General features: G+C 40.5%; 1 protein-coding gene across 2 annotated transcripts; it reads right to left on the reverse strand.

Annotated features, from left to right (window-relative positions):
- Positions 1–389: 389 nt before the first annotated feature.
- On the reverse strand, positions 390–4,249 carry LOC109164114 (NAC domain-containing protein 8-like). 2 transcript variants are annotated; one of them, XM_019312879.1, is made up of 6 exons: positions 4,095–4,249; positions 2,896–3,031; positions 2,463–2,649; positions 1,893–2,395; positions 1,092–1,496; positions 390–985 (listed from the first exon to the last, which is right to left on the reverse strand). In XM_019312879.1, exons 1-6 carry the CDS (start codon positions 4,100–4,102, stop codon positions 914–916), a joined length of 1,311 nt encoding a protein of 436 aa, XP_019168424.1. In that variant the 5' UTR covers positions 4,103–4,249; the 3' UTR covers positions 390–913. The 2 variants fall into 2 exon arrangements, with proteins under 2 accessions (XP_019168424.1, XP_019168422.1); XM_019312877.1 differs by having other exon boundaries at positions 1,092–1,502; positions 4,095–4,245.
- Positions 4,250–12,019: the final 7,770 nt, after the last annotated feature.

Genomic DNA, 12,019 nt, shown 5'->3' on the forward strand with positions numbered 1-12,019 from the left:
AATGTCAGTAAAAATAAAAAAGTAAAAAGAAGAAGTTAACATTGGCTGTGCGCGAAACGCGCACAGCCCATGCTACACGGGCGCGTGCAGTGCACGCGCCCGTGTGGCGCGTCAGGCGCGCTGACCAGCGTCCCTGACGCAACTGCTTTTTATTTATTTTTTTTTTTTTTAATTTTTTTTTTTTTTTCTTTTTTGTTTTTCTCCCTTTCCTTCTCTCTCCTAATCACTCTTACATTATCCCACAATTCTCCCCAACCATTGTGGATGCTCTTAGCTGTGCTTTCATCTCATTGTTTCAGACAAGACATCAAATACTTTAGATATTAGCAGAACTGCAAACTGTCAAGTCCTCTTCTGTCCAATATCAGAAGGGAAACAAAACACTATTGTTTAAGCTTTTCAAGAACAAACATTTTTCATTGAGAAAATTCCAAACCAAAAATGGAAGGACTTCCACAATAAGCTTATCCTCTTAGACACAACTATAATAAGAACAATGGTTAGCCTCCAAGTAACTGGAAATAAAAGATCAATCAGTAACTGCCAAATAGGTGTAGGGTAAGCCTCAGTGTATAAGCCGACTTTTGGCCATGAGGAAAATAGTTAATACGCCAACAGACATCAGGTGTTTAGCATATATACAATATATATAATTTGTGACAAAACATGATACAACACCAAGCTCACCACCACTCATAGGAAATAAGTAGCATTGAACGTGCAGTTAATCTGGCTTCAAAAATGGAAAAGACCGACCCTTATGGCATACGGTTAAAAAGCTAGATACTGCATGAAATATTAATACCATTCACTGGCATTTAGGCATAGTTCACCTAAGCATGCCTCAAAAAGAAATAGCGATATTGGGGGAGTTAGCAGTCCACTTTGGAGCAAAATCTGTCAAATGATGATGTTAATCTCCTTGCTCTTCAGAACCAATCTTGTGCCCACCGAAAGCAACGAAACTGTCCTGTGATGGAAAGTCCTGCAGAAATTTGAATTTCAAACATGAACAATCAAAAGTCAGAAAAAACAAAAACAAAAAACAAAAAAAAAAAAAAACAAAATAAATTTTAAAAAAATAGAATTACAAGTTGGCTAAGCCGAAAGTCAGGTGGAGTGTCTAGTATAATGTTGGCTTGATCAAGCTCATAATCTTGGCACTCTTCTAAATCTTTTTTCAAAACCTCCGCTCCCAGGCATGCATAATGATCAGAAAGACGGGCCTTGCACTTCTTTTCTTTATGGTTTTGCTGATCCTCCCTATTTGGAGATTGGCTCAAGATAAATTCATCACACAATGATATATATTCCGCAAGCTGCTGCGAATCCATTATGTTCTGCGATCCAATTTCATACCATTTCGGGTCATCACCAGCTTCATTTTCATTTTCATTTTTCACCTCCATTTCATCAATTTGATTCTCAGTGATTAGGTCATGATTACCAGACTTCTGAAATGGAGTTTCCATGTGGTCTTCAATGTAGTTCACCTCCTGATGCTGAAGTGTAAAGCAAATAAGTTGAATATATATTCTTGCATGAGAACAAACATTAAAGCAAAATATTTACAAAGCAGAAGAGTTTCAAGGAACTCATATTCAGGCCTGTTATAAATAATATTGGGCTAGGGTCACTCAATTGGGCTATAATGCACATGGATCAAACCACACTAAAAGAGTAAAAGATTGAATCCAACGAATTAGCTAGTCTAACCCATGGACTTATAAACCTATATATTCTCACTTATGTTATCAATGCGGACTCTTAACACTCCACTCAAGTGGACAACTGGGCCATTTTGAAGTGTGATTTTACATTCCTATTTCACGAATTATCATCCCTTGTAAATACCATTTGAATTAGTATACTACCTTGGTTCTTGAACCTACCTGAATATTGGAGCTACTGTAAGCTGCCGGGGTCGAGGATACTGCATCTGAGCTTGAAAATCTTCTTTCTGTAAGTGGGGGTTCTGGAGTCACGGATTTGGGAGTTACGGGATCTACCTTGACAGTCAAACATTCATGGCCCTTCGGGGATTGACATTCACTTTTCTCATTATGCTTAACCTGCTGCTGCTGCTGATAATACACCTTGGAGATGACATATTCTCCATCTCTTTCATCTTCGCTTGTTCCAAGGTGATACTGATGCATAACCCAATTCGTTTTCTCCGGTTTATCACCCTTGGCTGGGGTGACATATAGAACCATTATCTTCTTACAACCTTTTTGTACACCATCCAAGAGAACGGGTTTTGTGCGACCAGTCTTGTGCCAACGAACATCTCCAAAATTATCACCATGTATCTTTCGGCGCTTTCGGGTTCCTGTATTGTAGGCTTTTATTGCTCGGTGAAAGAAGTGTGAACAACTTCCATCCATCTTAATACCTAAAAGCACAGAGATTATGATAAGTAATGCTAATTACAGATAAGTAATGCTAATTATAGTTCATACCAGGTAAATTTTGAGGATGTGTATAGCAGATTCCTTCATCTTCGTCAACTGTTGGAATGAACTCATCAATAAAAGGATGAGGTTGCAAATCTTCGGCTCCAATTTTCGCAATTAAGTGCCAGACAATCTCTTGATCAGATGGATCAAACTTCACCCCTCTTGGTAATCCTGGCCATTCATGAGTTACCTGAAATTAACAGATTTTAATTTTATTTTTTAGCTCTAAAATGGAGAACAATAATGAAGTGATTCAGTGAAGTTGACTGTAATTAGTCTCCGACTTTATAAAAATGAACATAGTTACTGTACAAAGTTCCTTTCTCAATTGAATATTTCTTCAAAATCACAAAATCAACTTTTTACACGTGAAAGGAAATATTAAGAAAATTATAACTTATCAACAGAAATAAAGTTCCGGGATTTAGAATCTTACATCACTGTTGTCAATTCTATACTGGCAATTAGGACAAGCTTTTGTGGGATTACTCTTCCAGTTGGTTCTTTTTGGATCGCTTGATGCACTAAGAATCTTTGTTGCAAGCCTATTAGGATCAACCAACCACGCTTGTCTGCACAGGTCAATCAAACCATATATATATACTCGACTACAATACATAATACCAAATTTATAGAATCAGAACTCCAACTAGTCTATCATGGTGGTGCTATTATCAACTTGTAGAGCTCTACATTAACCTAAAATCTGCTACAAATTATTCTCAATGCTTAACATGCGGAAACATACCTCGAGAAACAAAAAGACGCAATACTAGAAATTGCAATTGCATAAACATATCAGAATTCAAACAATAGTGTAACAAACAAAAGAATGCTTATAATCTTAGATTGGGCTAGGATTACTCAATTAGGCTATAATACACATGGACCAAACCACACTAAAAGATTGAATCCAACCAATTAGCTAGTCTGACTCATGGTCTTATAAACACATATGTTCTGTCTTAGTTATCACTGTGGAACTCTTAACAATCCCATTATTTAATATGCATAGAATTTGGCACAATTACATGTGAAAGTTAAAACTAAACACATAGTCATGGAGCTCAATCAAACATATAGAACTCCTTTAAGGCTTAGACACCAGCTAATTGCAATGCTAATGCTAAATGAAACTAGAAACACCAAAACTAACAGTACAGAAACTGAATTTTAACAGTTTGAATGATAATTACAAGCATTAATATCTACTACTTCTATACACCCAAAAATGCAGCATAGGCAAAACATCAAAAACCATTCCAAAGAAAACAGCAGATGGGTCAAAATTTATACAAAGAAACTAAAACCCAACTCTTGATTAAACTCAACCTCTACTCTTACAAACTCAGCGGACAAACACAACTCCACGTTTTGATCAAAATCCGAACTTTAAGCCATTCTAATGACTAGCAGAGTCGCACAGACTCATAAAGTTGGGATATTTCCCCACTTTAATTAGATAAAATTTACATAAATCCTTTCTGATGGTAAGAATCATCATGCATTGGTAAATTTGGAATCGTTTTCACAATATAATCATCCGAAAACAAAAAAATAACAGCTTTATTCAGTGTGCGTGCGAACAAAACCGAAAGGTACAAAGGGGTTTTGGCGGAAGAAGATTTTTGGTACCTGGCCATTGGAAAGATTTATGATCAAAAGAAGCAAGAACCCTGATTCTTGTGTTTTGGGTATTTTAGAATGTGCCGAAACAGTGTGCCAGTGTGGGCGTAAAATAGTGTCGCCGTGTCGGTCTCTGTCCCGAGGATGGATTTCCCACTAAATTTAATACGGAGTATTATAATGGTTTTGAAATTCAAAGGCGTGGGTGGTCGTACTCTTACCGTGTTTGATGTGATGTGGTGATTAATGTGCTCTGGAGGCTCGGAACCCAATTGTAATATGAACGTTAATTCTAGGGAAATTACTTGCAAATTATTATGTAGATTTTTTTTGGTGGAAACCACACATTGTGATCCGGGTCTTTCTCTGTCCGTTTAACGGTCCAGGTCCACCCAGTTCGCTCCGAGAGGCACAGAAGCTGGCCCAAAGGGAATCGTCACTTGTGGGAATCAAACCCAGGTTATCCCGGAATTCTCCCCCACAAAGAGAGCTCATTTGCCACTTGAGCTACCCTGTTGGGTTAAATTATTATGTAGATTATAGTTCAAAATAATGTCATTTTGATATTAAAAAAAAGAAATTTTGTGTTTTATACATGGGTTAAAATAATAAATATTTTGAAATAAAATAATATATTTAATATATTAGAATAATGTAATTTATGTGTTAGAATAATAAAATTTTTTAATTAAGATAATGTATTTTATAAGTTAGAATCATATATAATATATTTTATGTGTTAAAATAATGAAATTTGTGGAATAAGATAATAGATTTTATGAGTTAGAATTATATACTTTATACTAGTTTTTTACGCGCATTGCGCGATTTGATAATGCCCAATGTTTTTTTTAAATAAGTACTTTAAAGTATATTAATGCAGGATTATATTGAAATTGTTCATGCATAGATAATTGAAGGTTGAATTTGCGTATTTAAATAGGTAATTCTTCTCCAAAAGGTTGAATCCCCAACCCCAAGGGCTCCCCACACTCCGACCCGACAGAGCATTGTGAGAAGTTGTAAATCACGGTGACTCAATGGTTCAGTAGACAGGGCCAAATGCTGATACGCACAAGGAATCTGCCCACTTTGGACATAATTCCCGCACTGCCGCCGCCGAAGTTTAAACCTTGGTCTCTTCTCCCAAATACTACCCACTAAACCATTGAGCTAAGCCCGTGCGGGTTAAATAGGTAATTCTAAGTTTACAAATGCAAGATAATATAGTCAAGATTGATTATAATTGTCAATAAAATAATTGTATAGGTATGGTTGAAACCAAATATGGGACATAAGAGAAAACAAATAAAAATTATGGCATAAAATATTTAATATATACTAATATTGTTTGAGGAGATTCCGACATTAGGATTTGTGGTTAAGTTCTATTAAGACTTTAATATTAGAATTAGATTAATGGTGTAGTTATAATTCTATATTAGACTTTAATATTAGAATTAGACTAACGGTGAATTAACGGAAAAGTTAAATGGATAATCATATAATTAAGGATAAATTAGAAAATCTTAAAAGAAAAAAATTAAAACCTGAACAATATGAACCATTCATTGATTTAATAATTTGGCGGTCATTTTTTCTACCCAATGTTAATAATTAAATAAATTCGCTGGTCAAATTCGTTAGTATAATCCGCTAACGCTAACCGCTAACTGCTGGTTGTCAAACAAGGACATTGCGAGATAGTTCTCACTTCAATTTGTTGTGTGATTTGAATACTCTCTTTGTCACAAAATCTCTCAAGTAGTTAATATGGTTGGCTTTATTAATTATATTTTTTTAATTTTTTCATGGTATTAATAAAATACTTGGTAAATAAATATATAACATTATTTTGTATTATAACTTTGATATTTAATTAGAAAAATAGTGCACAAAAAAGATAATAGATAATGTAGTGAATATAATCAATTGATAAAATTGAATGTAAAAATTTTTACATTTGAGAAAAATAAAGACAATATAACTAATGAAAATATTTCTTTTAATTAATTTATTGATATTCTTCCATCTATCTAGGGTTTTTCATCTTTCTCCCTGGTATCTAGGGTTTTTCATCTTTCTCCCTGGTATCTAGGGTTTTTCATCTTTCTCCCTGGTATCTAGGGTTTTTCGCGTTTTTTTGCATGTTGTTACCATACACGATCGGAAACTCTTCTAGGTTTCTCGTCTGAATTGCGGATTACTGTTCTTCGATTGGTTTGGCGGTCGTTTTTTTGTGTTGGTTATCGTGGTAAGTTGCGGAAGGTTCCACGGAGTGCGTACAGGTTTCTGGTTCGGCGATTATTCTAATCGAGTGTTCCTGGCCGAGAGCTGAGATCCAAGCAATTTGTCTAACACTGTCCGAAGGCGAAGCATGGATGTCCAGGACCTTGTACAAGGCTGTTCGGAAATCAGGCTGGAGGAGGAGGAAGTGGGAGTCCGTTTCGGGGAGGATGATGGATTGGCGATTGCAGAAGGGATGGCGGTTCAGTACTGGCAGATGGTCGGACGGTTCCTAACTGATAGAACTATTAAGTTCGATGTGATGAGGCAGGTGATGGCGTCCGTCTGGAGGCCATTAATGGGGATACAGGTTGCAGAGATTCAACCGAATCTTTATTTGTTCACTTTTTATCACAATACGGATCTTGCATATGTGTTGGACAATGGTCCATGGGCGTTCAAGAATGCTACGTTGATCTGTCAACCACTACGTCCAGGTGAACATCCCACCCAAGTGTTGTTGAATACTATTAATTTTTGGGTACAGGTGCACGACTTGCCGGTCGGGTATCGTACGGACAAAGTTCTGGAGAAAGTCGGGGACTTTCTTGGTTTGTTTGTGGAGCTGGATGAGAGGAATTTTGTGAGGCCCTGGACAACGTTTTATAGGGTCAAGGTAACGGTGGAGGTTACGGCGCCACTGAAGAGACGTATGAAGATGATTTTGCAGGACAATTCTTGGACATGGGTAAATTTCCGATATGAACGCTTACATATGTTCTGTTTCTTCTGTGGGAAGTTAGGGCATACAGATAAGTTTTGTTTAGATGCCCGTGTGTCCGGTTTGAAGCCAGCTCAATACCCGTTTGGATTAAGCATGAAGGCTGGGGGTAATTCTCCAGCTAAGGCGGTTGGAGAAAATTGGTTACAGAAAGGGGAGATGATGCATCGTGGCTTGGGCTTGGGAGGGGCAGGTGGCCGGGGGGCGGGTTTTCAACAGGTGCAGGTGGCCGGGGGGTTACCGCACCCGGGAGGTGTGCGGCTGAGTGGGTCGGGTGTGGCGGGTGTGGGGGTTGTTCGGTCAGGGGAGGATGAGGGTGTGTGGGTTGACCCAAAGCGGAGAAGGGGGGAGAATGGTGAGGTGGCAGGTGGTGAGAGGGTGAGCGAGGGAGTGATGATGGTTGATTCTTCTTGTTTGGCGGGACATGTGGATCAGGCCCGCCCTCCTCAATGAGTGTCCTGAGCTGGAACTGTCGTGGCTTGGGCAATCCACAGACAGTTCGAGAGATTGTGGACCTGGTGTCCAAGAAGAAGCCTGAATTTGTGTATCTCATGGAAACAATGGTGGATAGGAGTCATGTGGAGAGACTCCGTGTAAAACTTGGGTTTGAGGGTGGGTTTGGCGTGGATAGTGTGCGGCAGAAGGGTGGTATGGGTTTTCTCTGGGCAAAGAATAATAGAGTCCGTTTAACGAAGTACTCTCATAATCATATTGATCTTGTGGTGTCCCTCCCAAACCGGCATCATTGGAGATTGACTTGTTTCTATGGTTATGCTCAGAGTTCAAGAAGGAGGGAGGCATGGGATTTCCTGAGATCACTTAAGGACGCGTCTGGCCTTCCTTGGGTGGTTTTGGGGGATTTCAACGATCTGCTATCACAATCAGAGAAGAGGGGGAGACGCCCGCATCCTGTACGGTGGTTGGAGGGTTTTGGGGAAGCATTGGAGGACTGTGGTTTATCTACTTTACCTATGTTGGGATACCCTTACACTTGGGAGCAGGGTAAGGGGACTCCGGATTGGGTAGAGGAACGTCTGGATAGGGTGGTGGCGGATGCGGCCTGGAGGGGTTTACATGGAAACGCCCGACTATATAACATTCAAACAGTGAGGTCGGATCATACGGCTCTATTCCTGGATGTGTATAGTACGGATTCACCACGGCGGGCGCGTGGCTTCCGTTTTGAGAACGCTCGGCTAAGAGATGAGGGGTGTAGGGAAGTGGTGGTGGAGGAGTGGACGAATACGCAGGGGCTTGGTTTTCAGGAGAGGTTGTTGTTGTGTGGTCGGGGTCTCAAGAGGTGGGGGGGAGAACACTTCCACAAGTATGGTTCCAGGATTGAGGCAATAAAAAGAGAGATGAATAGTTTGAGAGGACAGATGGACCCACCTTCTTTAGGGCGCTTCAGGCAGCTAGATGGGCAGTTGAATGCCGTCTTGTTGCAGGAGGAGTCTTTTTGGAGGCAACGGGCCAAGCAGCACTGGCTGCAAGGGGCGGATCGAAACACGAAGTTCTTTCATCAGTATGCCACGAACCGGAAACGAAAGAACTCCATTCTGAGGCTTAATGATGGGAATGGGGTATGGAAAGAGGGTGATGGGCTCGTCTCTTTGGTGACGGAGTATTATAAGCAAATTTTCCAGACTAATGGAGATACGGGAACTTTCCAGGTGGATACCTTGTCCCCCTGTGTCACTCGTGCTCAGAATGATGACTTGCTGCGTCCTTTCGAACCTGTGGAAGTCAAGGATGCTCTGTTTGCAATGGGTAAAGACAAATCGCCAGGACCGGATGGAATGAATCCGGGGTTCTATCAGGCGTTCTGGGATCTTATTGGTAAGGATTTTACTGATTTTGTCCTTTCATGCTTATCTCAATCTTCTTTTCCCCCTGAATTGAATGATGCCAATATTGTCCTGATCCCGAAGAAGGCTTCCCCTGAGCTGGTTACTGATCTGAGGCCTATTGCTTTATGCAATGTTGTGTATAAGGTAATGGCTAAGATGATAGCTAACCGTATGAAACCGCTATTGGATCGTATTATCTCGGAATCACAAAGTGCGTTTCTCCCAGGTAGGCTTATTTCGGATAACATTCTTATTGCTTCTGAGGTAGGTCACTATCTGAGAAGGAAACAGTTGGGCCAAGTGGGATGGGCAGCCCTAAAATTAGATATGGCAAAAGCTTACGACCGAATGGAATGGAGGTTTGTGGAACGTATGTTGTTGGGGTTTGGTTTTGATGCTAGATGGGTTAATTTGATCATGTTATGTGTGCGGACAGTCAGGTACAGGGTTCTGGTCAATGAGAAGCCGAGTGAGGAGATCTTGCCCACGAGGGGTCTAAGGCAGGGTGATCCCCTGTCACCCTACCTTTTTATCATCTGTGCGGAGGGCTTGTCTTTATTATTGCAGGATGCCCAGGCTAAAGGACGAATACATGGCTGCAGAGTGGCTCGTGGGGCCCCTCCCATCTCCCATCTCTTCTTTGCGGATGACAGCCTACTGTTCTTCAAGGCAAATATGCAGGAAACTATGGTGGTGAAGCAGTGTTTGGAAACATACGAGCAGTTCTCGGGTCAATCGGTAAACTTCCATAAGTCTAATATCTCTTTCAGTCGTAATACCCTATTGTTGGACAGGGATGCTATTGCTATGAGTTTAGGGGTGGAGCAGGCGGAGGATTTTGGTAAATATTTGGGACTCCCCTCAGTTGTTGGTAGGAACAGGAAATTTGTTTTCTCCTATGTGGAGCAGAAATTGAGGCAAAGGTTCGGTTCGTGGAATAAGAGGTTGTTTTCTTTGGCAGGTAAAGAGATACTACTCAAGAGCGTGGCACAAGCTATGCCTACGTACACTATGAGTATTTTTCTGTTGCCTGTATCTTTGTGTGCTTCTTTGGAAAGATTGATGAATAGGTACTGGTGGGGAAAAAGTACTACAACGGATGGTATACATTGGATGAACTGGGATAGAATGTGTGTGCCCAAGAAGTATGGTGGTATGGGTTTTAAGAAGCTACATGAGTTTAACTTGGCACTTTTAGGGAAGCAGGGTTGGCGACTATTAACCAAGCCGGATTCCTTAATGGCCAGAATTTTTAAGGCAAGATACTATCGTGATACTACCTTTTATGAAGCTACCCTAGGTGGAAACCCGAGTTATGTATGGAGGAGCATTATGGCGAGTCAGAACCTGATTCGTAGTGGCTGCAGGCGCAGAATTGGGGACGGTAGAACTTCTAAGGTATGGTTTCACCCGTGGTTGCCTGACTCCCAGAATCCGTTTATACTAACGGTTCAGGTGGCCCAGCATTAAGATCTTATGGTCGCTGATCTGTTGGATCTTGAGCAGGGGAAATGGAACCAGGATTTAATTGCTCAGTTGTTTGTTCCCAGGGACGTGGAATTAATTTCACAAATCCCGGTGAGCACTAATTTCAAGGATGACTGGTTTTGGAAAGGGGACATTAGGGGACAATATTCAGTAAAAGATGGTTATAGGTGCCAAGGGGAGTTGACCAATCTCCCACAAGCAGTTTGGAACAACATTTGGAAGCTCAGGGTCCCCCCCAAGTGGAGGGTTTTTCTATGGAAAGCTCTGTCTAATATCTTGCCAACTACTACCAACTTGGTTAGAAGGAGGGTAGAAATTCCTAATATTTGCCCAGCTTGTGGAGACTATGAGGAGGATGTTATGCATATTTTATGCACTTGTATTTATGCTAGACGTGTGTGGAATGTTTCACGTCTTCTAATCCCTAATGTTGATAGTTGTGATTTTATGCAGTGGGTGGAGGCTTGGTTGGGATGCTCAGCAACGTCTGCTGGGTTTCTAAAAGAACAAATTTGTGGAATACTCTACGAAATTTGGAGAGCCTGGAATATGGCTGTTTGGGACTCTTTTCTACCGACCCCCTCGCATCTATGTCACGCTTTTCATGGTTATTGGTCTGCCTACTCCACGTTTCACCCGCCGGCTGCGCCTTCCAGATCACCTGCGCCCGTACCCCCGGCTGTCCCCCAAGAACCGGCTGTCCACCCACTGCCGGCTGCTCATCTGCCTGCTACTGTACTGCCGGCAGTCTCGGAGTCCACGCTGCTGCCGCCTGGAGGAGTATTCTGCTTCACGGACGCTGGTTTCCACGGAGCATCCCCGACTTATGGTTTTTATATATGCAACGCACACGGAGGGTTGGAGGCGGCTGCTAACGGACCACTAATATGTCCAAATGATCCCCTCCTAGCTGAAGCAATGGCAGTACGTGAGGCCCTTTCATGGCTACGGGACCACGATTTCCAGGATGTGGTGATTTTTACAGACTGCGCGGTCCTGGTTTCTTCCTTCCACGATGTGACTACCTATCGCTCGTATCTAGGAATTATTTTGGACTCATGTTTACAGTTGTTTCGTTCTTTTCATTCATGCTCCATTAAATTTGTACGCAGAGATGCCAATACGGTAGCTCATGCTTTAGCAAAGCATATTAGTGCGCCTGACTCTCATTCTGTCTGGAGGGACTTTCTTCCTTCCTTTGTTCTGGTTACAGTTTAATGCAATCTGATTTCCTTGTCTTTCAAAAAAAAAAAAAATTAATTTATTGATAATTAATAATTTTTTTTTTCACTGAATAAAGACATTGTAAGGATAATGTAGCGAATATAATCAATTAATAAATTTGAATATAAAGAATTTTTATATTGAAGAAAAATAAATACAATATAACTAATAAAATTATTTCTCTTATTTAATTTATTGATAATGAATAATTTTTTGTTTTGAATAAAGGCATTGTGGACACATAATTCTAAATTAAAGAAATGCATATGTATTATTTTTTGTTGTAACTACTAAATTATTATTTATATAATTTAATAAGAGTAAAATAGAGTACTAATTATGCCAACTTTGATTAGGATGAGGTTCGA

This window comes from Ipomoea nil, unplaced genomic scaffold, assembly GCF_001879475.1.
Source record: "Ipomoea nil cultivar Tokyo-kokei standard unplaced genomic scaffold, Asagao_1.1 scaffold3056, whole genome shotgun sequence".
Lineage (NCBI taxonomy): Eukaryota > Viridiplantae > Streptophyta > Magnoliopsida > Solanales > Convolvulaceae > Ipomoea > Ipomoea nil.